Genomic DNA, 26672 nt, shown 5'->3' with positions numbered 1-26672 from the left:
ATAAAATTGTATATAAAATGCACTTTTTATCTTTCTAATAGTTAATGGAGGGAAATGGAGCTGTTGTCTGGTTATATTCTTATAGTAAGTCAATGATTCCTTAGGGGAGTCCTTTACTTTCCCATACCCTGGGACGTATTGACCTGGTATTAACCACCTGCCCTATGAGGCTGAAGGGGGAACTGAGGTACACAGCCACGTGTGGTAGGTATTTCCGGGTGGGGTTTTTTCGATAGTATAATACTACGTCATGTTAGGTCTTAGGATGATCCCCCCACATTGCCTTCTCTTTTTGTTTTAAACACTAGGTCTCCAACACTAATCATACCTTCAAAGGGTAAGACCTTGTTGTGGATGTTAGATACCGGGGTCCTGGGAGGGTATTCTATGACTCTACTGAGGGATTTAATACCTTGATACTCATACTCTCCAGCCCTGCGGAGGTTCTGTGGTGATTCTAGCTTGGACATAGATACTATATGATGTAACTGCCCCTGCCATACATGGTCCTGACATAAAAATAAAACAGCTGGCGCACAACGGTGAAAATAAGTATCATCAGGGACTTCACAAGTGTCACTGAAAACACAACAACTAGAGTAAATAGTTGTCAATTAAAATTAGAAGGACAATGCATAGGTCCAAAAAAAGGTCCATAAAAAATTCCAAGGTGCACTCCTGAGACAGCTTTAGTGACAAGTAGAAGAAAGCTTGGAGCCAACTAGAAGGGAAACACAGGCGCCACTCTAAGTGCAGTAACTTGAAATTTATTAGATAAGATCAATGGAAAGGGGCACTCACAAAGGTGATAAATACAAAGCTCATAACAACACTCCGGTAAGGATCAGGATGGCTGGAGCGGTAACGGTAGACAGGCTGTAAGCGGTAGCTGGCCACTCTTCCTGGTCCCGGGGACACTCAGATGCCGATCCGTCGTCACTTCCGGAAGCGTGATTACGTCATGGCGCCGGCGACGTGTTCTCGGAGCATGCGCTCCTTCCTTCCTAAATCTCAAGTTACTGCACTTAGAGTGGCACCTGTGTTTCCCTTCTATACATGGTCCTGACGCCTGCCCCGGGACATGTTTTTGCCTTGCCCTTGACTTCGTGGGGTTAGTAACATTTTATCTGTATGATATATGATATTGCTTTTCACATGTGATATATTTGAGGAGACACAATGTATGTATAGTTGTTATAATATGTTTTTGTATGTATTTTTTGTAGAATTACAGGCTTTTTGGCCCTGAGGAAGCCTTAGTGCGAAACACGTCGGCTTACTGGGGACCTCTAAACTGTGCCCTATCAGAGACCACTGTTACCAACTTGGCACTATTGTATCAGCGTTCCCACAGGGAGCATGTTTCTACAAATGTTTTTATTATATATGTGTGTAACGGGGTTTTGAAGGCGCCCCCTAGTGTCTTTGGGGTCCCTAAACCTAGTTAACTCACTATGCCTGACAGGCGGATCCTGAGCCTCCGCTATCTGGGAACTGGGGTACATGTATGCGGCAGTGCCTTCACCCAGTGGGGCATCCGGGGTAGGGATGTGGGGTCCCACTGGGAACATACTTGGTGCAATGAGACTGACACAGTCTAACTGAAACTGACTTTATATAGTAAGTAGCAAATGAACCAACATACATAGGAAAATACAATAGAGTAACACAGATAACAATGCAATGTGGATTTTCCTCACCCACCCACTAGCACACCTGCGTCCCACCCCCTTATCTTTGCCCTATATGGCCGTTGGTGCACATAGGAGAGTTGGGGCCCTTATAAGTCCTGCTCCGCAGGGTCACTGAAGCAGCCTGAGATGTGCAATGTCCACTCTGGACCTCAGAGTCTTTACTGTGAGTGAGGAGACAGGTGCCCTGTGGTGATACAGGGAGAGGCTTGGCTTACCCTCACAACGCAATTAACCAGGTCAGTCCGCTGCAGTCTCCTCTCACTGGATTCACCAGACGTCTGGACTCAGTGCGTGTCTTTGAAAGCAGGTCCCTCTCTCAGCTGGTGTGGTCTTGGGTGAAGCAAGTTCTCTCAGCAGGGTTCTATCTCTGTGCTGCAGTCTTTCACAGCTAGTCGTATGTCCTTTCTCTGGCTGAGCATGTGGTAACTTCTAGAAGTCTTCCATGACCTCCTTCCTCAGAGCTGTGCAGGAAGTCCTCCCAGGACATTAATAGGTGATAAAACCTGAGAAGAAGGATAAGAAGTCATCCAGAGCTGGTCTCTATCTCCCTCAGTCTTCTCCTCTCCTCACACACCACTTCCTGGTCACACTGTGATGATGCCACAATCATGTGACTGAAAAGGCCAAGTCCTGTGATCAATGCTCAATGTTTTATTAACAGCATACTGAGTCCATCTGCCATCTACTGGGCATTTCAGATAATACAGCCTGTGTAACTCTACAGGGTTACATGCTCCCCCTTGAAAATACTTGCCTTCCACTGGCAAGTCCTAGCCAGGGGGCTTAACAAAAATTCAAAAGAAAAAGGTTTAGCATACATACAGTACAGTTAGCACAGTAACATCCTAGCTAGCTAGTTATCTAGGGTAAAGAGTCACTAACATTTACCACTTCAGCTAGTGCATGTAGGAAAGTGGCCATTTTAGATGCCGCTTGTGTCAGCGGGGCATAACTGGGCTCTCCTATATTATCATAAACTAGGGCCCTAGGGGGTTACCGCACTCTGGTGCTGTGTCTCAGTTCTCGCTGTGGAAGAGGATCTTGGGACATCAACTGTGGAACTTCGACTCCTGCCCTCAAACTAGAGTCTCTAAGGGAAGTTCCAGGCACAAAACATGGACTTTCTGGATTTAACCTTGGAGAACTTTGTGAACCCACAGGAGTTAAAGGAGGCAATTGCTGTGTTTCTTCAGCGGGTGATGACCACCACTGATCCTCTGCACTGGGAGTTCCCGGGGTCTCCTCTGCCCCATTTCCAGGACTCTCTGCTGGGTTTTCCCTCAGTTATTCACCACCCATCTCCTCTTCATCAGCATACACAACTGAAAGCAGATGGTTTCTATGCCAAGCCTTTATTCGGCCCTCCGGGCCCCTAATGTTGTACACTGGCAGCCCTTCCAGTTTGGAGACAACCTCAAACAGGGTATCTTTCCATCTGTCAGCCAGTTCTAGATTCCGGAGAAGAACTTTATCCCCTGCTTGAATCTCCCGATATCTCACCTTAGCATCATACCTTCTTTTGTTCCGTTCTTCCATTTTTGCTGCAGCTTGGGTGGCCAACTCATAGGCCCGATGAAGGTTTTGTTTGAGGTTCCTCACATATTGAAAGTGTGAAGTTGAATCTGTTCCATCAGGAGACACTCCCAAACGGACATCTATCGGCAATTGAGCTTCTCTTCTGAACATTAGGAAATAGGGTGAGAACCCTGTAGATTCATGCCTTGTACAGTTGTATGCGTGGACCATGGCTTCCACATGTTTACTCCAAGACCGCTTCTCGACTTGCTTGAGAGTTCCTAGCATATCTAGGAGGGTCCTATTGAACCGTTCTGGCTGTGTGTCGCCCTCCGGATGATAAGGTGTGGTTCTGGACTTCTGTACCTGCAACATGTCCAACAGCTCCTTGATCAACTTACTCTCAAAATCTCTACCTTGATCAGAGTGTATCCGATTGGGTAGTCCATAGTGAATAAAATACTTCTGCCAAAGGACTTTGGCTACAGTCACAGCCTTTTGATCTTTAGTGGGGAAGGCTTGAGCATATCTGGTGAAGTGGTCCGTTACCACCAGCACATTTCCAATTCCTGCTGTATCATTCTCAATGCAGAGATAGTCCATGCACACAAGATCCATGGGTCCTGTACTTTTCAGATGACCCATAGGGGCAGCTCTCACAGGCAGGGTCTTCCTCTGGATACACCTCCTGCATGTCTGTACATTTGCTCGACATGTTCCCTCATGCGAGGCCAATAGAACTGATCTTGTACTAGGCCATAGGTCTTGTCCACCCCGAGATGCCCATGTTGATCGTGGAGAGCTCTCAGGACCATGCCACGGTATCTGTGCGGTAGTACCAATTGTTTTCTGTCAGGGTGATCATGATACTTCACGACCCTATAGAGTACTCCATCTTCGAGATGTAGTCGGCTCCATTCTCTTCGGTATAATTCTCTTGGACTCACAGGTAGATAAGTCAGCAATTTGGGATTCTTTGTCTTTATATCTCTGATAACTATCCCAATATACCAGTCCTGCGCTTGAGCCTTCCTCTTGTCTTCTGTGGTTATACTGGACCACTGTTGAAGCATGACTGGAGCATGGAACACCTCAGGCACAGCTTCTGGAGAGTGGCTAATGGAGTCTATCCCTCTTAGCTCGGCAAATTCTTCTTGACTCTCGGCCACCACATACATCTGACAAAAGGCTCCTACCACCGGCCCAGGGATCTCTTCCCACTCCTCTTCTTCTTGGTGAGGAGGGAGTCTAGGTCTGCAGGACAGGGCATCTGCGCTGACATTCTTGGGTCCAGGCTTGTACTTCAGGCTGAAACTGTAGCTTGACAAGGCAGCCAACCACCTATGTCCTGTGGCATCCAGCTTAGCTGTAGTCTGTATGTAGGTAAGTGGATTGTTGTCAGTCCTTACTTCGAATGTTGCTCCATACAAATAGTCATGCAGCTTATCCACGATGGCCCACTTGAGTGCCAGAAATTCCAATTTATGAACTGGATAGTTCTTCTCTGCACCTGTAAGACTTCTACTTATGTAAGCCACCGGCCTCAATCCTTCTGGATAACTTTGGTGCAGTACACCCCCTAGGCCTTCCATACTGGCATCCACATGGAGGATATATGGTTTCTCAGGGTCTGCATAGGCTAAGACAGGAGCTTCTGTAAGTCTCTTCTTCAATGTCAGAAAGGCGTCTTCACATCCAGAAGTCTATTTTTCTCCAAAGGGGTCTTTAGGATATGGTGCCTTAGCACCCCTTACGTCAGAGGTAATCTTCAGCAGGTCATGTAACTCTCGAGCCATCTTTGAGTAGTCTTTCACGAACCTTCGGTAGTAACCACAGAATCCCAGAAAGGACCGCAACTCGCTGATGTTATTTGATCTTGGCCAATTCAACACTGCTTCAATTTTAGCAGGATCTGTGGCTACTCCTTCAGCGGAGACTATGTGCCCCACATAAGTAACAGAGTTTTGGGCAAATCGGCATTTGTCCACTAATAGCTTCAGGCCTTCAGCTTGAAGTCGATCCAACACCTTTAGCAACCTATGTTAATGCTCCTCTGGCGTCTTCCAGAAAACAATTAGGTATTCTAGATACACTAGACACTCTTTGGGATTCATATCCCCCACAGTTTTCTCCATCAGCCTCTGAAAAGTAGCAGGAGCTCCTGTGACTCCCTGTGGCATTCTGGTAAACTGGAAGAACCCCAAGGGGCAGATGAAAGCTGTCTTTTCCTGATCCTCCTTCTTCATGGGTACCTGATAATATCCAGACCTCAAGTCAAGCACACTGAACCACTGGCTGCCAGATAGGGCGTTCAGGAGATCCTCTATCCGTGGCAAAGTGTACTGATCTGGCACAGTCCTCTTGTTCAGAGTACGGTAGTCCACACATAGCTGAACTGAACCATTCTTTTTCCTCACTACCACAATAGGTGAGGCATAGGGGCTCCGGGACTCTGTGATGATGCCTGCTCCTTCCATCTGCTGGAGTATGTCCCGGACATCTTCCACATCTCGAGAGGGTATTCTTCTTGACCTTCCTCTGAAAGGAGTAGAATCAGCAAGTCTTATAGCATGGGTGGCACTCTTAGAACACCCCACGTCCATCTCTGCTCTGGAGAACACTCCCTCTCGGGTGGCCAGTTTTGAACGAAGGCTGTCTTTCCACTGCTGTGGTAGAGGAGAATCTTCTAGATCAAAATCTAAAGGTGCTTTCACATGATCCTTCTGTTCTGTTCTCACAGACATGATAGACAAAACTTAGAAACATAGAAACATAGAATGTGTCGGCAGATAAGAACCATTTGGCCCATCTAGTCTGCCCAATATATCTGAATCCTATGAATAGTCCCTGGCCCTATCTTATATGAAGGATAGCCTTATGCCTATCCCATGCATGCTTAAACTCCTTCACTGTATTTGCAGCTACCACTTCTGCAGGAAGGTTATTCCATGCATCCACTACTCTCTCAGTAAAGTAATACTTCCTCATATTACTTTTAAACCTTTGCCCCTCTAATTTAAAACTTGATCTAAAAGGTGTATCACACCAATCTTCTGATGAAGATCAATCTGGATTTCTGTGAGGGTCAAATTCTGTACCATCTCCGGAAAACTCTGACACCACCTTTTTCGCCAATCTTTTACCTCAGGTATGACCCTTCTTCTGATCCTCTTCAGGCAGAGACTCAATAAGATATTGTCCAGTTCCCCCCAACATTTCATGGTGCATTGAGGCTATGGCTCGTAAAGTTTTGGTCTCACCAGGCTTCACAAATGCAGGTTCTGTTCCTGAATAGTGGCACAATCCTGGTTTTGTTTCAAGGGCTAGTCGTTGACACTCTTTTCCTAGGACAGGGCTGACCTCCATCAGTCGGTCTAAGGAGACGTCTCCAACTTCTGTCAGATAGGCCCTGAATATATCCTGTACCATCTTTGCATTAGTACCCAATATTATTGGGGCACACACTTTCTTGGCCGCAGGGCATATCAAAGCTTCCAGCTCCATAGGACATACAGTATCATCCCTGTGTTTAACTGGGGAATAGTTATGGTCACTTTTATGCATCCCTCCACAGGTTGAGCTTGAGACCCAATGCCCCATAGCTGAAACTCTCCTGCAGGTTCCATAGGAATGTGTTTCAAATGACGTTCGTAGAAGTCTCTGTAGATAATGGTGACTTGAGAACCTGTATCTAGCAATGCTGAAGCATGAATTCCTTCTACTTGCACGTGTATCAAAGATTTAGGCCCAATCTTGGCCCCAACAGATAGACTATATGTAGGCCGGGTCTTACTTCGCTTGTAAGACCTGGTCATTTGAGTCTCCTCAAGCTCGGTTGCCAGCACCTCCACACCCACCTCCATGGAATTCGCAGAAAATGCCCTGGCTTTCCACATTTAAAACAGTCCTCTCGGCGGAGTGAATCCTCAGGAAACTGTTTTTTCTGAGTCTTCCTGTGTTGCCCCCCACTTCCAGGGGGAGGATCTGCTCTCTCTGGTGGTGATTTGCATAAGAGCTCCAATTCAGCCACCTTCTTCCTAAGAGCTGACAGTTCTGTATCCTCTTTCTCCTTCTGTAGGGGTGGACACGTCTGGTCTTCCAATCTCCTGGCTGTATTTATTAATGTGGAATAAGGCAGAACTTTATCATCCAACTTGGCTCTCAGCAGATTCATAACTGGATTATTGGTCAAACCACCTCTCTGAATTTGCTTAGATAGCCGAGCATCCAACTCAGAGGCAGTGACTGCTCCTTTATGGAATAACTTTCCTAGCGATAGCCGTAACCGGTTGATATAGTCAGTGGCTTTTTCATGCTCCTTCTGCTTAGTGGCTAGGAACTTAACCAACAGATCATCCAAATCTTCTGATTTCCCATAAGCATCCTGTAATGTAAGACTTGTAGATAGTCGTGCACAGTAGCTTGCCCATTTACTCCCCTGTACAATCTTATCATGTCTGTAGCGGGAAAATGAAGACTCTCTACCAACCGCTGTTTCTTTATGGTATCCGTACAAGACCATTCCTCCAACAACTGCATAGCATTATCCTTCCAGACCTCAAAAGGCTCTTCTCCTGCAGGAACAGGCTGATTCCCAGAAAACACCTTTAGTTTGCGGTAACTATGGGTGTGGTTTGCCGTCACTATGGCTACTGAGAGTTTCTGTAGTATGTCCGATACATCACTACCTCCTGTAGGCAGGGTGCGTACTTCAGGGTTGTCTGGTTTCAGTAATGCTGTAGATGGATGAGATTCTGCTTTAGGAGTAATCATCCCCTGTCCTGCAATAGGATGGGCAGCTTGTTTAGGAATGGCTCCGGCCTTTCCGGAGATGGGAGTCAGGAGCTTAGAATAATTTTCTGTGACATAGTCTTTCTGTTCTAATTTAAAGGGTGGTTGCAGTGAGACCCTTTCTTTCTTATCAAGGAGAGCGTACACTAAGGAGCATCCTTCATCCGGGGCTCCATATAAATGAATGTTGGTGGGTATCTCATGGTCTCCCAAGTCCGTATGACAATATATTAACATGTAAGTTTGGCCTTCAGAATCCTGCAGGATATCCCTGATGGTCGCCATTTCTATTCCCAATCGAATTTCTATACACAAGATGACGTGATTCATCTCCCAGCAGAAGGGGACTTTGCATAACATCACAGCTTGCTGTAATGGTACATTTCTTTGCTGGGCCCACTCTTTTGCAAAGGAGGGAGTGGCCTGAGGACTTAACCTATTCTCACTGGTTGTACCCCAATAGATCTCAGCAGTGCCTCCATATGTAACAGGGTTTTGGGGATGCCCCCTAGTGTCTTTGGGGTCCCTAAACCTAGTTAACTCACTATGCCTGACAGGCGGGTCCTGAGCCTCCGCTATCTGGGAGCTGGGGTACATGTCTGCGGCAGTGCCTCCACCCAGTGGGGCATCCGGGGTAAAGATGTGGGGTCCCACTGGGAACATACTTGGTGCAATGAGACTGACACAGCCTAATTAGAACTAACTTTATATAGTAAGTAGCAAATGAACCAACATACATAGGAAAATACAATAGAGTAATGTAGATAACAATGCTATGTGGATTTTCCTCACCCACCCACTAGCACACCTGCGTCCCACCCCCTTATCTTCGCCCTAGTGGCTGTTGGTGCACTTAGGAGAGTTGGGGCCCTTATAAGTCCTGTTTCGCAGAGTCACTGAAGCAGCCTGAGATGTGCAATGTCCACTCTGAACCTCAGAGTCTTTACTATGAGTGAGGAGACAGGTGCCCTGTGGTGATACAGGGAGAGGCTCGGCTTACCCTCACAACACGATTAACCAGATCAGTCCGCAGCAGTCTCCTCTCACGGAATTCACCAGACGTCTGGACTCAGTGCTTGTCCTTACCAGCGGGCCCCTCTCTCAGCTGGTGTGGTCTTGGGTGAAGCAAGTTCTCTCAGCAGGGTTCTATCTCTGTGCTGCAGTCTTTCACGGCTAGTAACCTGTCCTCTCTCTGGCTGAGCATGTGGTAACTTTTAGAAGTCTTCCAGGACCTCCTTCCTCAGAGCTGTGCCCGGAAGTCCTAACAGGACCTGCGATGATGCCACAATCATGAGACTGGAAAGGCAGCCAGTCATGTGATCAATGCTCAATGTTTTATTAACAGCATGCTGAGTCCATCTGCCATCTACTGGGCATTTCAGATAATACAGCCTGTGTAACTCCACAGGGTTACACATATAACGAAAATTTCCCTTTTAAATAGCTAAGACCGAAATGCCAGCAGGGAAATTAGGTCCTACTCCTAAACTAGGCAGAAACAAATGGAGGGCTGTAGCAGAGTATGTGGGGTTATGCCTGCAGGGACAGCCCCATAGGCGTGGTAAAGCTTTTTCCTGCCTATTCCTGATGGGAGAAGCATAACCCAATGGTCTAAGAAGATATGGAGCAACATCTGTTAATGAACAATAGAGAAATATTTCTATCCCCCTTGGTGGTAGTGGAGATGATCCCATCTATAAGAATTTACAGTACATACACACACAGCACAAGGCCGTGTTCACATTACTAGGTGTTTCTCAGGGCTGCAGTTCCTCTGATCTCCACAAGGTGATCTCACTTCTATTCAGACAGGAAATCTCTATGAAATACAGACAGGAAGTGATTTCAGGTACACACAGGAAGTGATGTCAGATACAGACAGGAAGTTCCAGATGAAAGGTCAGTTGGGAGGAAGTAGAGAGGAGAGATTACTGGAAGTGGCTGCTGAGGAGGTAATAAGATCTTATTTTCTATTTACACCCAGTAACCCCCCCCCCCCCGTCATGTCCGTACTCTTTCTCCATAGTCACTGTGATGTCTTTTATCTCCATATAGTGTGGAAACCTAGATCAACCCCTTCAGGGGGATCCGTTGATGAATAATATATCTACCTTCCAAAGCTGGCCATACATGGTTCAGTTTTATTGTTCAGCCAGCGGAATGAGAGAAAAAAAAACTGAAGCGATTCCCCCATCCACACGTCGGAGCACTATTGTATTCTGACAATGGGGGGCACTCCTCCGCTCTCAAAATACACAGATTAGTGATGAAACTATCGGCTCACATGGAGTGACTTTTATCCGGCAGTGACTACACATGGATGGAAATGTGACCGATCCCTGCTGAACCAGCTGAATTTCCATGTATATTTCCTTAAGTGACTTCCTCCCCTCCCCCGCATCTCCTTCATTATGTAAGTGATAATCTCCCATTGGCTGAGCAATATTCTCATTTGTCTCTGAGCTCCTTCTTGCTATTCCTCGTCCTGCCTGTTATTTCCTTGGATTGATTTTCTGTGTAGTGACCCCGGCTTCATTGCTTGGATGCGCTCGTCTGTTGCTTTCCCAGACCTTTATCCTGATTCCTGGATCTCCTCCTCATCTCTCCTCCATATCCTCTTACACAGATTTTCTCCACACCTACAGTGACCCTGGGAGGTGGAAAGTTGGCACCAGCATGCAGCAAAATCCATCCCCACCATTAGGAGCTCCGTAGAAAATTGTCTGCTATTTGCACTCCATTCCTCTGCACGTCACCTGATCACATGAGAGATTACTTTCACACTTTACTGACAGATTTTTCTATCAGAGTTCACTCTTCAGTTTAGGAGAGGTAGGATGCACCCTGGAACAATGATTTAGTTTGCAAGGGAGCCTCATGTAGAGGACTCTTAAATCTCTCTATTCATATGTCCCTCCCTTCAGAGTCTATATGTCCTATGACCTCACACTGACCTCACAGCTCCCCCCCCCATGTCTCTCTCTTGGACAGAGGGGTGGCTGTGGACGTTGTATACTTGGACAGAGGGGTGGCTGTGGATGTCGTATACTTGGACAGAGGGATGGCTGTGGACGTTGTATACTTGGACAGAGGGATGGCTGTGGACGTGGTATACTTGGACAGAGGGGTGGCTGTGGATGTCGTATACTTGGACAGAGGGGTTGCTGTGGACGTGGTATAATTGGATAGAGGGGTGGCTGTGGACGTGGCATACTTGGACAGAGGGGTGGCTGTGGACGTGGTATACTTGGACAGAGGGGTGGCTGTGGACGTGGTATACTTGGACAGAGGGGTGGCTGTGGACGTGGTATACTTGGACAGAGGGGTGGCTGTGGAGGTGGTATACTTGGACAGAGGGCTGGCTGTGGACGTGGTATACTTGGACAGAGGGCTGGCTGTGGACGTGGTATACTTGGACAGAGGGGTGGCTGTGGACGTGGTATACTTGGACAGAGGGGTGGCTGTGGATGTGGTATACTTGGTTTTTTTAAAAAGCGTGTGACACAGTTCCCCACACAGGGCTAATGTGTAAGTATAAAGTCTACAAGCTGTAAAATCCATTTGTAAAAGGGATAGAAAATTGGCTAAAGGACAGAGAATAGTGGTTAATGATTCTTACTCTGAAAGGTATAAGGTTATCAGACCAGTGTTGGTATAGGATTGAATATACGCAGGTTTTCTATGTTGATTAATCTGAATGGACTTGGGCCGTGTTTTTTCAACCAGATTAACTATGTAACTATGTGTGTGGATGTTATCTATATCATTGTGTGTGTCAGGTTCCTATAAGGTGTTAGGATGTCACTGTCTATTTCTCCATGGAGGAGTGGGAGTATTTAGAAGGACACAAGGATCTCTACAAGGACGTCATGATGGAGAATCAGCCACCCCTCACATCACCAGGTAAGAGGAGACTTTATTGTAAAGGAGAGAGCAGTACGGAGGGTCCACCTAGATCCCCCATCATCTGATAAACACATAGAAACAATGTATTCAGTCAGTCTGTGTGTTTTCTACAGATGGATCCAGTAATGGGAACCCACCAGAGAGATGTCCCCGTCCTCTGTATTCCCGGAATTCCACACAGGAAGGTCACACCATCCCTCACCATCATCAGGTAGATGAGGAACAATCACTGATAGTATCATTAGGATCTATACATTATCTGCATTGTTACCATTGATGTCATTTTTATTATATATTCAGAGTGGAAACCTGAGAGATTCTAAAGTTGAGGTTAAAGAAGAGATAAAAGAGGAGGATGATGAGGATGGGGTGATGGAGGAGTCAGAGTTTCTAAAAGAACACAAAGATCTGTACCAGGACACCATGGAGGAGTCATCCAGCTACAGAAACCCACCAGAGAGATGTCCCCGTCCTCTGTATTCCCGGGATTCCACACAGGAAGGTCACACCATCCCTCACCATCATCAGGTAGATGAGTGACAATTATTGGTAGTTCTGATTTATACACAGTATATTTGTTACAATTAATGTTTTATTATATATTCAGAGTGGAAACCTCGGGGATGATAATATTGATGTTAAAGAAGAGTATAAAGAGGAGGATGAGGAGTATGGAGTGATGGAGGAGTTTTCAGAAGGACACAAGGATATGATGGAGCCACCTAATACCAGGAACCCACCAGAGAGATGTCCCCGTCCTCTGTATTCCCGGGATTCCACACAGGAAGGTCACACCATCCCTCACTGTTACAAGGTTGGTGGGACGGAGCATCTAGAACATGGACTCATTGAAGTGATTTTTTTAAATGTGATGTCACAATATTGAAGCTTATGTTTTACAGATGACCTCTTCTATTATTTTCTTGGTATAGTGTGAAGATCCAATCGATATAGAATTTGAGGTTAAAGCAGAAGAAGAAGAGAAGTATGTGAGGGATGATCAGCAGTCTATGGAGGAGGATGGAATAACGGGGACATTTATAGAGGAGGACACTCCTACAGAGATCAGCACAGGTGGGTCATTAACACTAAATACATTCCTCCACCCATACTGCTCACTGATTGGTCCAGAGTAGGGCGGGGACTGAGTGATATCAGCCTGTAATACCCTGGTCACTTTCCTGAGCTGTGTTCCCCATCCTGTATTCCTGTATTTCTCTCGGATAATCTTCCTTCTCTGTGCTGCAGACACTATTTATGTATCTAGACTGGATTTATGGAGATTCTGGGGTTCAGCTGGCAGCAAAATGTTTGTTTTCACCAGAGGAGTTACTAGATCTTGGCACCTGGGGTCAGGGTCGGGACAAGGGGTGGGCAGGAGGGGTGGCTGCCCTGGGTACTGTGGTATCATGCGGGGGGGGGGCACCATAAGGAAATTCAGGGGGGAAGGGATCTGTGTTGGGGGGAGGAATTTAAGGAGCAGCAGGGGCTAAGAATTGTTATAGGAAGGGAAATTTAGGTGTGTGCTAGAAGTGGGGATTCATGGGTGATTTGTGTTGGGAGGGGGTGGGAGAAGGGGATTTGTGCTAGGAGGGTCAATTTTGGGGGGTTTGTACTAGAATAGGTGATATGGTAAAGGGGGATTTGTATTAGGGGGAGAATTTATTTTGTGGGATTTTTGCTAGTAGGGGTGTGCGGAGTAATCATGCAGATTAATGCCCAATGTTTTTTTTCTATATTTTGGGGGGGGGGGGTGTTTGCTGACACATAATGCTAAAACATATTGGGGTGGGGGGGTGCAGTTTGGCATGTTCGCCCTGGGCAATAGGTGACCTTCTACCGGCACTGCCTGGGATATGTGCTTTAGATTTCCTTCCTCATGCCCAGGTCTAGTAAGTTCTCTGATAGAGCAATACTCCCGGGGTTACTTACTCTGCTGTTCACTGGCTGTGCCTGAGTTATGAGTTCTGACCCTTACAATGTATAATTTTATTGTACATTACATACGCCTGATGCCTGCACTATATACTCTATGTTGTACATTATATACGCCTGACCCCTGCACTATATACTCTATGTTGTACAATACATACTCCTGACCCTTGCACTATAAATTCAATGCTGTACATTACAGACCCCTGCACTATATACTCTATGTTGTACATTACATTCGCCTGACCCCTTCACTATATACTCTATGTTGTACATTACATACTCCTGACCCCTGCACTACATAATCTATGCTGTACATTACATACTCCTGACCTCTGCACTATATCCTCTATGTTGTACATTACATAGTCCTGACTTCTGCTCTCTCCCCTCTACCCACTGCTATATATACACATAATATGGGTTCTCTTTTGTTACACCCATTTTCTACCAGCTGAACATTTTATATCGGTAGATAGTGAGTAGGTGTCCCGCATATCAAGCCGTTAGACTGAGACTGCCATTTACTATCATATAGCAGATCTTGACTTGGACACCTAGTCACCCTCTACCATTTACTAGTTACCTTGAGGGGGGAATTGTAAGATCCTCAGAGACAAAGCTGCCTGATGTGGGTGGAGTCCTGGTTTAGGGGAACCAATCTGCTGATGTCTAGTAATAATCTTTTTATTTCTATTTTAGTACATGGACGGGAGATGAGGAAAACCTCAGAGGATTGTCTCACTTTGTCTCCAGACTGTAAAGTAGAAGATGAGGACATCACACAGTATAGTCCAGGAGAAAACCCGGCTACCTCAAATGTCCATCCGGCACCACACAGTGTAGATAGACCATCGTATTCCTCTTATCCTGAGGAACCTCAGACTGTGAGGGACGGTGCCGGGCCATCCTATTCCTCTTATCCTGAGGAACCTCAGACTGTGAGGGACAGTGCCGCGCCATTGTATTCCTCTTTTCCTGAGGAACCTCAGACTGTGAGGGACGGTGCCATCCTTCCAACAGATAAGAGATTTTTCTGTACTGAGTGCAGGAAGTGTTTCAATTTTAAATCCAAACTTAATGTGCATAAAAGATCTCACACAGGAGAGAAGCCATATTCCTGTCCTGAGTGCGGGAAATGTTTTTCACAGAAGTCTGATCTTTCCAAACATCAGAGATCTCACACGAGGGAGAAGCCATATTCCTGTCCTGAGTGTGGGAAATGTTTTTCACAGAAGTCTGATCTTTCCAAACATCAGAGATCTCACACAGGGGAAAAGCCATATTCCTGTCCTGAGTGTGGGAAATGTTTTTCACAGAAGTCACATCTTTACACACATCAGAGGTCTCACACGAGGGAGAAGCCATATTCCTGTCCTGAGTGTGGGAATTGTTTTTCACAGAAGGCTGATCTTTCCAAACATCAGAGATCTCACACAGGGGAAAAGCCATATTCCTGTCCGGAGTGTGGGAAATGTTTTTCACAGAAGTCTCATCTTTGCAGACATCAGAGATCTCACACGGGGGAGAAGCCGTATTCCTGTCCTGAGTGCGGAAAATTTTTTTCAGACAAGTCCAATTTTTACAAACATAAGAGATCACACACGGGGCAGGAGCCACTTCCCTGTTCTGAATGAGGGAAATGTTTTCCACAGATGTCCAATCTTGCAAGACATCATTAGTCTCACATGGATGAAAATACTTATTCCTGTCCTTAGTGTGGGAAATGTTTTCCAACAAAAATAAATTTGGTTATTTATCAGAGATGTCACACGGGGGAGAAGCCATATAAATGTCCTGAGTGTGGTAAAGGCTTTCCACAGAAGTCCCAACTTCACAAACATCAGCAACTGCACACAGGGCTGAAGCCATTTTCCTGTTCAGAGTGTGGGAAATGTTTTGCACGAAAATCATACCTTGTTATACATCAGAGGTCTCACACGGGGGTGAAGCCATTTTCCTGTCCTGAGTGTGGGAAAGGTTTTGTACGAAAAGAAAACCTTGTTACACATCAGAGGTCTCACACAGGGGAGAAGCCGTATTCCTGTCCTGATTGTTGGAAAGGTTTTTCACAGAAGCCCCATCTTAACACACATCAGAGATCTCACACGGGGGAGAAGCCGTATTCCTGTCCTGAGTGTGGGAAATGTTTTTCAGATAAGTCCACTCTTTCCAGACATCAGAGATCTCACACGGGGAGAAACCACTTTCCTGTCCTGAGTGAGGGAATTGTTAATCACTGAAGTCCTGTCTTCCTGTACATCGGGAATTCCACACAACCATCAAGGTGTATTAGGGTGGGAAAGGTTTTCTATATGAATGTTGCTGGACATCACAGCTTTATGTGGGGAAGAAGCACACCCTGATATACATCTCAGATATACTCCATGGCTGATCTTCATCATGTAAGAAACACTTCATAAGGAGATCAGAGATCACCAAAGACATGGATGAAGTGTTGTCCTGTGTTGGCCATTGATAGCAGTAAAAAATAAAAATGGAGTCTGTGACGGAACTGCTTGGCACCCTGACTAGGTGCTTCCTTCTGCCAAACCGTGCTTCCTACCCTCCAAACCCTTCTGGGCAGACTGAGAACTAATACCAGCCCCTTTTACCCCAAACATCGTACACAGATGAGGTAAAATCAAGGTAAAATCCAAAGGAATGACTGTTTATTGAAACTCAGACACATACTTCATACCGTACAGGAGGACATCCTCTCCTGATCATATTACCCTAACAATACAAACTGTAAACAAGAATATAATTAACATAGCTAAGGAACAGCCAACATGAACTACGCTACTCCCCCTCTAGCAACTGATAACTTACAGTGATATACTTAACATGAGCTAATTAACTGGTCACTTAAACCAGCCTAGGTGGAGGGGACAATACTAGCAGACAGACAGAGACAATAGAACAATGGAAGAGATCTACTTAACATAAACACGTTATAGCAGGAGGCCCAAGTGGTTTGAGCTGATTACATAACATCTACAGTCATTGCTGGTTTGAAGCATAGAGGCCCCAAGTATGGATATGGAACCACCAGTTCCCGGAGTCTGTGTGTTTTGGGGAGACATAAACTTAAATCAGAAAAAAGACCACTCCACGGATCCTCCAGGCATACACCTTCCAAAGAGTAGTGTTAGCTTAAATGCCAGGGCCCATAGTCACTGGGTAAGAGGCTCGATCCCAGTCCTCTCCAAAAGCCTCTGTCCTGGTTAGGTCTGTCACAGAGTCAATACCTTTCAATGGCTGAGTACATTTTGTGGTGTGAGCTTTCAGAAACATTTAGAGGTCTATTTAAAAATACAAAAATAGTTGAATGAGTGTGACTAACATTCGCCCAGCTGTGACAAGTTTTGGCAATATTTTATTTCATATGATCATTGGCTCCATCTAGTGGCCATATTGCTTTATTGCACTATTTTTACTGATGGAGGATTTCAGGAAAAATACCATAATATGGCCTCTAGATGGCGCTGGCGATCATAGGAAATCACTGTGTTAATTAAAATACAGCCAGAATTTTTAACAGTTGAATGAATGTTTGTCACATTCGTCCAATGAATTTTCTGTAAATAAGGGAAAAAAACAAGGGTGGTTAGTGAAAGCAGCGCAGATTACACACACTACACATTGTTAGGCACACAGTTAACCCTTTTATTGCCCCTAGATGTTAACCCATTCCCAGTCAGTGTCATTAGTACAGTGACAGTATAGTATTATTATTGATGTATTGGTGTCACTAGTGATGTCGGTGTCAGTTAATGCCCCTCCCAGTGAATGTCAGCTAGCGCCAAATTGCCTGACACACTATAACAGTCCCACTATGATTTGCTGATCACCACCATTACCAGTATAACGTCAAAGCTGTGTAAATTCCACCATAGTTTGTAAACTATAACTTTCACTCAAACCAATTAATATACACTTTATGGGATTTTTTTTGTTTTTACCAAAGTCATGTAGCAGAATACAGTTGGACCTAAACTTATGCAGACATTTGATTTTTTTTTTAATAATATTTTTTTTATTGGATATATTTTACAATAGAAATAGTTTTTTTTTTTAATGTTTGATTTTTTGTTTATATAATAAAAATAAACCTAGTTGTGATCGAAGGCCACACAAAAAGCTTTATTTGTGTGAAAAAAATTATATAAATGTCATTTGTGTACAGTGTTGCATGACCGCGCAATTACCAGTTAAAGTAGCGCAGTGCTGAATAGCAAAAAAAGGCTCTGGTCATGAAGGGGGTAAAACCTTCCGGAGCTTAAGTGGTTAAACCAACCATTCATTTAAAACTAAAAATGTGCATTTGGTCATTTGATGGCGCTAAGTATAATAGAAATTGGTGTCATCACCCGGGCTCGTCGGCCTCCTGCTTCAGGGGGTGTGGCCAGATGGACACGTTTCTACACATATGGTGGACTTGTCCTAAAGTGCTCCTCTTTTGGATGAGGGTACACTTTTATTTTTTCAGGTACGACATTCAATATTACCAAAGATGCAAGTATTACCCTACTGATGTGTAGATTGTGTGGAGAGGAAGGGTCTATCTGTAAATAAATGGCACCGTCCCCTGGGATAAATTATGAAATCGTTATGTAACCAGGTTGGTAGGCGACTGATAAGGATGGAGGGAGGGAAGGGAAAGGAATGAGACAAGGAGGGGGTAAGTCTACCAAACACTGGATGTGGGGATTTGAATGTGCCTGTCTATTAATACCAAAGACCAAAAATGGATAAAAAAGGATAATACATGTTTATTGATTATAACAAACAACAATATACATCAAATCATATAAATAATACAATATCTGTTTAAAGTAGATCTTGTGGATATACGCGTTTCACTCAACAGAACTTCCTCAGGATCCAAGAGTATATTCTTATCAGACAAATCCATATAAAATCACAATATCTAAAACAGACAATAATAACAAACGATTAGACATTTTTTGATTCCCCTTTGCTTCTCTCTCTTCCAGGACTTAAAAAATGATTTATTTTTTTGTTTTTCTCTGTGGTATTATGGGAATTTTAGTCTCCATCTCCTTCATATCTCTCACTCGTCTTGTACACATCTTCATTAATGTCATTTCATTGTTCACTTACCCCATTGCACCTTTCCTTATTTATTCACACTCTCTTTGGTTGTGTTGGCCCTCACACTCATCTATTTTATTTTTGTGTATTGATAGAGTCACATTTACACTTCACTCTGTGTGTCACTTTATATAATTCTAATATCCCTTTCTGGGGTCGTCCGTATTCATATTGCACATACCATTCACTGCTTTTTATGGTTGATCTTACTCTTTTTCGGTCTTTTGTTCTTTATCTTTCAGCTGTACTCTATACAGATTTCTAAACATCATCATACATCACTGATGCAAGGAGCAGTGTTTTTGATTTGATTCTTTACTAAAAGGGTAAGGACATGTTTCAATGGCTTTTACTGTGATCCTCCTCTCCGCCTTCCAATTTTTTGGAATCCCCCCCCCCCCCGATGGCCCAATTTAGTCTGATTACTCACACACCCTTTTTTCTTTTCCTAATAATGTATTTATTTATATTTATTTTATTTTTTCATTTCTTTTTATATACTATGTATATTGATTTGTTATTATTGTTTGTTTTAGATATTGTGATTTTATATGGATTTATCTCATAAGAATATTCTCTTGGATCCTGAGGAAGCTCTGTTGAGCGAAACGCGTAGATCCACAAGATGTACTTTAAACAGATATTGTATTATATATATGATTTGATATATATTGTTGTTTGTTATAATCAATAAATATGTATTATCCTTTTTTATACATTTTTGGTCTTTGGTATTAATAGACAGGCACATTCAAATCCCCACATCCAGTGTTTTGTACACTTACCCCCTCCTTGTCCCATTTCTTTCCCTTCCCTCCCTCCATCCTTATTAGTCGCCTACCAACCTGGTTACATAACTATTTCATATTTTACCCTACTGAATAAACCAGTCGAAAATGTCCTGGAACACACATGGACCTTAATATACTTCATGTTCTTCCCCATGACTAAGCTACGGGGGCGGAGAAAAATGTGTTTGGGGCGTGGCCTGGTGTGAGCTCAGGCTGAGGTTGTCTCTCTAATACCACCATAGGACTCCATGGATGTGCGGCACCAGCGATCTTTCCTCTCTTCCTTAATATACTTCATGTTCTTGGTGGCCAAAATTGCTATTGGGACCGCCTGGAAAAGCCCAGATATAGACATTGTCCTAACGAAGTGTAAGCTCACATGGATAATGCTAAATGAAAGAAAGGTTCGTGTCTTCCAAGACAAACAACCCCTCTTCTACATAATATGGTCTCCTTGGCTCCCCTATCTGCAGGTTCCAAACACAAGGTGCTGACTCCGGGAACGGCTGGCGGTAAATCCTCGGACGGACTTACTACCTTTTCTCTTTCTTTCTCATTCCCATTAAAATCAATCAATGCTTTCACCCTGAGGGGGGGAGGGGGGTGCTGGTGGGGCAGTGAAAAAAAATCCTGCAAGCAGCATCTTTGGAGCATGTTTGGAGTGCTAAAAAAAAGCACCTCAAAAATGCCCCTCTCTATTGAAATGAATGGGAAGCGCCTCAAAAGCACCTGAAAAGTGCTGCAAAAGCGATGTGTACGTAAACGATCGCCTTGTAGAGCAACTCGTTCAGTTCAAAATAGCAGTTCAAAATAGAGCTAAAAGCCAAAACATTATATATGTGTATACTGTATATGTGTGCATATACAATATATATATATATATATATATATATATATATTTATATACAGTATCTCACAAAAGTAAGTACACCCCTCACATTTTTGTAAATATTTTATTCTATCTTTTCATGTGACAACACTGAAGAAATGACACTTTGCTACAATGTAAAGTAGTGAGTGTACAGCTTGTATAACAGTGTAAATTTGCTGTCCCCTCAAAATAACTCAACACACAGCCATTAATGTCTAAACCGCTGGCAACAAAAGTTAGTACACCCCTAAGTTAAAATGTTCAAATTAGGCCCAGGGTGTCAATATTGTGTGTGGCCACCATTATTTTGCAGTACTGCCTTAACCCTCTTGGGCATGGAGTTCTCCAGACGTTCACAGGTTGTCAGTGGAGTCCTCTTCCCCTCCTCCATGACATCACAGAGCTGGTGGATTTTAAAGACCTTGCGCTCCTCCACCTTCCATTTGAGGATGCCCCACAGATGCTCAATAGGGTTTAGGTATGGAGACGTGCTTGGCCAGTCCATCACGTTTACCCTCAGCTTCTTTAGCAAGGCAGTGGTCGTCTTGGAGGTGTGTTTGGGGTCGTTATCTTGTATAAATACTACTAGCCTGCAGACCAGTCTCTGAAGGGAGGGGATCATGCTCTGCTTCAGTATGTCACAGTACATGTTGGCATTCATGGTTCCCTCAATGAACTGTACCTCCCCAGTGCTGGCAGCACTCATGCAGCCCCAGACCATGACACTCCCACCACCATGCTTGACTGTAGGCAAGACACACTTGTCTTTGTACTCCTCACCTGGTTGCCACCACACACGCTTCACACCATCTGAACCAAATAAATTTATCTTGGTCTCATCAGAGCACAGGAGACGGTTCCAGTAATTCATGTCCTTAGTCTGCTTGTCTTCAGCAAACTGTTTGTGGGCTTTCTTGTGCATCATCTTTAGAAGTGGCTTCCTTCTGGGATGAAAGCCATGCAGATCAATTTGATGCAGTGTGTGGCGTATGGTCTGAGCACTGACAGGCTGACCCCCCCCCCCACCCCTTCAACCTCTGCAGAAATGCTGGCAGAACTCATATGTTTATTTCCCAAAGACAACCACTGCATATGATGCTGGGCATGTGCACTCAACTTCTTTGGTTGATCATGGCGAGGCCTGTTCTGAGTGGAACCTCTCCTGTTAAACCACTGTATGGTCTTGGCCACCGTGCTGCAGCTCAGTTTCAATGTCTTGGCAATCTTCTTATAGCCTAGGCCATCTTTTTGTAGAGCAACAATTCTTTTTTTCAGATCCTCAGAGAGTTCTTTGCCATGAGGTGCCATGTCGAACTTCCAGTGACCAGTATGAGAGAGTGAGAGCAATAACACCAAATTTAACACACCTGCTCCCCATTCACACCTGAGACCTTGTAACACTAACGAGTCACATGACACCGGGGAGGGAAAATGGCTAATTGGGCCCAATTTGGACATTGTCACTTTGGGGTGTACTCACTTTTGTTGCCAGCGGTTTAGACATTAATGGCTGTGTGTTGAGTTATTTTGAGGGGACAGCAAATTTACACTGTTATACAAGCTGTACACTTTACATTGTAGCAAAGTATAATTTCTTCAGTGTTGTCACATGAAAAGATAGAATAAATGATTTACAAAAATGAGAGGGTGTACTTACTTTTGTGAGATACTGTACATTTTATCTTGTACCTAGCATCATCAGGACAGATACCTATATACACAACACATTTTGGTCTGATTTTTCCCCCCTGTGTCTGCCCCAGGTCGGGTTAATTTGTTGGGGGTTCGAAGGATGGCCGTGTGCTAGTAAGTCATGTTTGTATTTATTATGATGTATATAAATACAGATTATGTTCTATGTTTATGAAACACTAATATTGAGTCTGTTAATTTCAAGAGAAAACTGTCTGTACATCTTCATAGTCCTGAAGAAGCCTTGTGTGAAATGCGTTGACCAGTGAACAGACAAAGACAAAGTGAACAGACAAAGATAGAGGAAAATGATCTGAAGCAAACACAGTGACGTGCCTCCATCCCTATTGGTTAATGCAAACAGAAAACAGAGGTTGTGGGACTTTAAATGAGGCAGGTCACCAACTAAGATATACGAAAATAGAATCTAAACGTAGTCATTTATTATACATACAGTAATTGATACAAATGTTGACATCAGTAACAAATATGATGCAGACATGTATACAAAAAAAGCTGAGACAAAAAAATCCATATAGTAAGGAGATTGTTATAATAGTAATAAGATATATTCAGTAATAAAGTACATGGCCGTCACTAAATGTTACATCTAAGTGAAGAGAGGAAATATCTATACCTACACGAACCTTATGATATATACCAACTTATCCTTATATATGTATCATATACATGAGTGAAATTAGTAGGAGACATTGATCTCCTGTGTACGAGCTGAGCTCAGTTTGGGGCCAGTTTCCTCATTTTATTGACATCTGGTTTTAGATAAATGAATAAATGTTATTTTAGGATAAATCCATGGAGTTGTTATCTGTCTCATGCTTTGCCCTTAAAGTCCACACATATGACAGTGGTTCCTTGTGAACAGCTGTAGGTTCCCATTTCTCTGAACAGATAGGATGTTGGGACTCTCAGGATAGTTCTGGTTTTTCTTCTCCTATCCAAGTTCTCCAAATAAAACATAAAAACACATCCCCTAGACTGGTCATTGGAGACGAGAGGAAGAGAGCGTGTGCACCTGGCTGTGTGAAAATACCCTGTATCTGACTGTGGCGTAATCAGCGGGAGGCCCGGAAACCAATATCCAAGCGGCTCCTGCGGGGGTACCGATACGCAGAAAGCAAACCTTGCTTCAACAAACAGTTCTCTCCTCAGGACAGAAAAGAAGACAAAGGTAGGCGACTGCACCAAACTTTGATAAGACGCTGCAATGCACATCGATCACCCAGAGAGCAGAGTCCTCTCCATATGTTTTCCTTTTGGTTACACCCTAGCAGCCCGCATGGCGTCTGCTCCCTTCTGCTGACCTCAAGCCAAACATACTCACGTTTCCCGGACCTCTTCCACAGGGCAATCGATGCATCTGCAGGGCGGCCCGGATCCCAGAGGCAGTAACACAACTGCTATATCTGGGCTGGGCACGCTTAGGAGACATGTGCAGAATGGAAACATTTGTTTTATTTCGGATAGATTTGTTATGTCACTAATCTTGTTTCGTTATGGTATTCATTTAGTTTGGTTTCGGAATTCGTTTACTTTTGTTTAGTTTTCATTAAATTTCTTTTCGTATTTGGTAAAATCTGTTTGGTTTATTAATCTTCTAACGAATTTCAACTTTTCAGAACAATGGGAATTCCTATTGGTCAAAAAACGATCGACTGATTCGAATTCTGTGTGAAGAAATAGCTGGTTGTTAAGCAGGGGGCTGGGAAGCTGGCCGCCCACATCCTTACCAACCAATGACTCGTCAGGTGTTAGCGGGCTTCCCTACTGACAGATGAAAGGAAAAAAAAGAATGCCGTCATTGCCCGGCAATAGAAAAATGTTTAAAAAAAATGACGTGGGGTCCCCCCCTCCCTCCCCCCGTCTATACCGGGCCCACGCCAAAATGTAAAAAACTTACCGTTAGTGTACCGGTAACGGCCTTTCTCTTAATCCTTCCAGGATGGCCTACATTTGAGAGATTGTGGCTTCGCCTCACAGGAAACACAACTAATTTGCAGCTGTTTAAAAAGGTCCCACCCATCCTTAGCTTCAGTAATAGGAAAGTAGTTTCCAACCGAACCTTAAGGAATATAGTTATTCAAACAGCTACACAAATATACATATATATACATATTCTTTAGACTCACCACCAGCTTGGGCGAGAAGTAGGCCGGCTGTCCTGGAAGGATTAAGAGAAAGGCCGTTACCGGTACACTAACGGTAAGTTTTCTCCTTTCATCCTTCCAGGACGGCCTACATTTGAGAGGATGATAAAGGAATCCATACTGGCCTACCTTAGGGCGGGACCACTGCCTGTAAAACCTTTCTGGAAAAGGCAAGGTCTTGTTTCGACAGTACTTCCACACGATAGTGCTTTAGGAAGGTATCTTGACTGGACCAGGTGGCAGCATGGCGGATCTGTTCCCAGGATGCTCCGGCTTTTTCGGCCCAGGAAGTTGCCATGCCCCTTGTGGAATGTGCCTTTAGACTTGTTGGTGTGGGGGTACCTGACATCTTATATGACAAACTAATGGCTTGTTTAATCCACCTAGAAATTGAGGGTTTTGATGCTTGTAAACCCTTCCTTGGTCCAGAATGAAGAACCAACAGGTAGCTAGATCTTCTAAAGCCCTTGGTTCTTTCTAGATATGCTAGAAGACATCTTCTTACATCTCAGCAATGGAATTTTTGTTCTTTTGCACATTTAGGTTTCTCACAGAATGATGGGAGAACCATCTCTTGATTCCTATGAAAAGATGACACTACCTTGGGTAGGTACAGCGGATCTGGTTTAAGAATCACCCTGTCTTGGAGAATTCTCATAAAGGGTTCTTTTATGGATAAGCTTTGCAAATCTCCCACTCTCCTGGCTGTGGTGATTGCTAACAGAAAAGTTAACTTAATAGACAAAATGTTTAAACTAATTTTGTTCAAAGGTTCAAATGCTTCACTAGATAATGTCTCTAGTACTAGCGTTAAGTTCCAGGCTGGAACATTAGTTCTGTTAATTGGAGATAGCCCGGAGAAGGGTAACAGAAATCTCCTAATTAAAGGTTCTTGGGCTAACCTTTTGTCTAAAAAAACAGAAAGTGCCGCTATTTGTACTTTAAGGGTGTTCACCGCCACCCCCTTATCTACCCCATCCTGTAAAAAAAACAGGATCCTTGGGGTTGAGGCAGAGGAATCCTTCTTCTGACTCTGCCAAGTACAAAATGTCTTCCAGATTTTGGAATAAACTTTTCTAGTTACTGGCTTTCTACTTGAAAGGAGGGTCTCAATGACTTTGTCTGAGCATCCTTTTTCTTTTAATATTTGGCGTTCACTACCCAGGCTGCTAATTGAAAAAACTTCAGTCTGGGGTGAGTCAGAGGTCCTTGTAGTAACAGGTCTGGAATTTCTGGTAGTTTCCAAGGTGCTGTCACTGACAGGGACACCAGGGTTGCAAACCACGTTCTTTTTGTCCACCCAGGTGTGACTAGGATGAGGCGCGGTTGCGGCCATCCGCTGAGTTTCTGCAGAACTCTTGGTATTAGATTCTTCGGGGGAAAGGCATAGGCTAGCCTGAAGGGCCAAGGTTGTGCTAGGGCATCCAAGCCCAGCATATCCTTCTGTTTTGTCAGAGAAAAGAACTGTTCTATTTTTCGGTTCTGCTGAGTGGAAAACATGGCCACCTCCGGTTGACCAGATTTTTGGACCAGGCATTGGAAAATTGTGGGGTTCAGTTCCCATTCTGTTTGTTTGATGTGATGGTGACTGATTACTTGTAGGGATAAAGTAATTTTTTCGTCTATGGAGTCCAGTCTCTTGTTCCAAGAGGCTAGGTGAAAGCATTGGAGGTCTCTTGAATGTATTTGGGCCCAATCTACGGCTGGAATTAGCCCTAGAATCTGCATGATCTGTCTCCTGGAGCCGTAGGGATGCAATTTCCATAGCCATCCTACCTCTTGCAGAACTGACATCACCTTTTGGGTGTCTGCCACAACCTGTTCTACAGATTTAACACAGACCAACATATCGCCCAGATACGGGATCAGCTTTAGACCTTGTAGGTGCAGGTGGCCTACTACCTTGGCCAAGATTTTTGTAAAGATCCCTGGACTTGCTGCCAAGCAAAAAGGGAAAGCTCTGAACTGCCGATGTGCAGTACCCTTTACTATGGTGAATCTGAGAAATGCTTGATGTTCTCAATAAATTGGAACGTGTAGGTAAGCATCTCTTAAATCCAACGTTGCCATAAAGACATTTCGGTACAGATTTATTCTGACCGTATAAATGTCCTCCCTGGAGAACTTTTGTTCTATTTTTGAGAGATAGGTCACTATTATATCCGGTACCGGTTGTGAGACAAGCTCCAATCGG

General features: G+C 44.1%; 3 protein-coding genes across 3 annotated transcripts in view; 2 read left to right on the top strand and 1 right to left on the bottom strand.

Moving 5' to 3' along the window:
• The window catches only part of LOC309549816 (uncharacterized protein), a gene marked incomplete at its 5' end in the record, with an annotated part of 247447 nt that extends 230185 nt beyond the window's left edge, over positions 1-17262 (top strand). Inside the window, one exon of the mRNA XM_082250319.1 lies at positions 17081-17262. The remainder of the gene's footprint in view (positions 1-17080) is intronic.
• LOC309550250 (uncharacterized protein) overlaps positions 1-26672 on the bottom strand; it is a gene marked incomplete at both ends in the record, with an annotated part of 974848 nt that overhangs the window by 265103 nt on the left and 683073 nt on the right. The gene's annotated exons all lie outside the window — the stretch shown is intronic.
• The window catches only part of LOC309549807 (uncharacterized protein), a gene marked incomplete at its 3' end in the record, with an annotated part of 245362 nt that overhangs the window by 79734 nt on the left and 138956 nt on the right, over positions 1-26672 (top strand). Inside the window, exons 7-8 of the mRNA XM_082250310.1 lie at positions 12020-12117; positions 12207-12434. Coding sequence (XP_082106436.1) covers positions 12020-12117; positions 12207-12434 — 326 coding nt within the window. The remainder of the gene's footprint in view (positions 1-12019; positions 12118-12206; positions 12435-26672) is intronic.

The sequence above is a fragment of the Pelophylax lessonae genome, assembly GCF_965119305.1.
Source record: "Pelophylax lessonae genome assembly, chromosome: 3".
NCBI classification, from domain to species: domain Eukaryota; kingdom Metazoa; phylum Chordata; class Amphibia; order Anura; family Ranidae; genus Pelophylax; species Pelophylax lessonae.
This window is presented reverse-complemented; position numbering and strand designations above follow the sequence as displayed.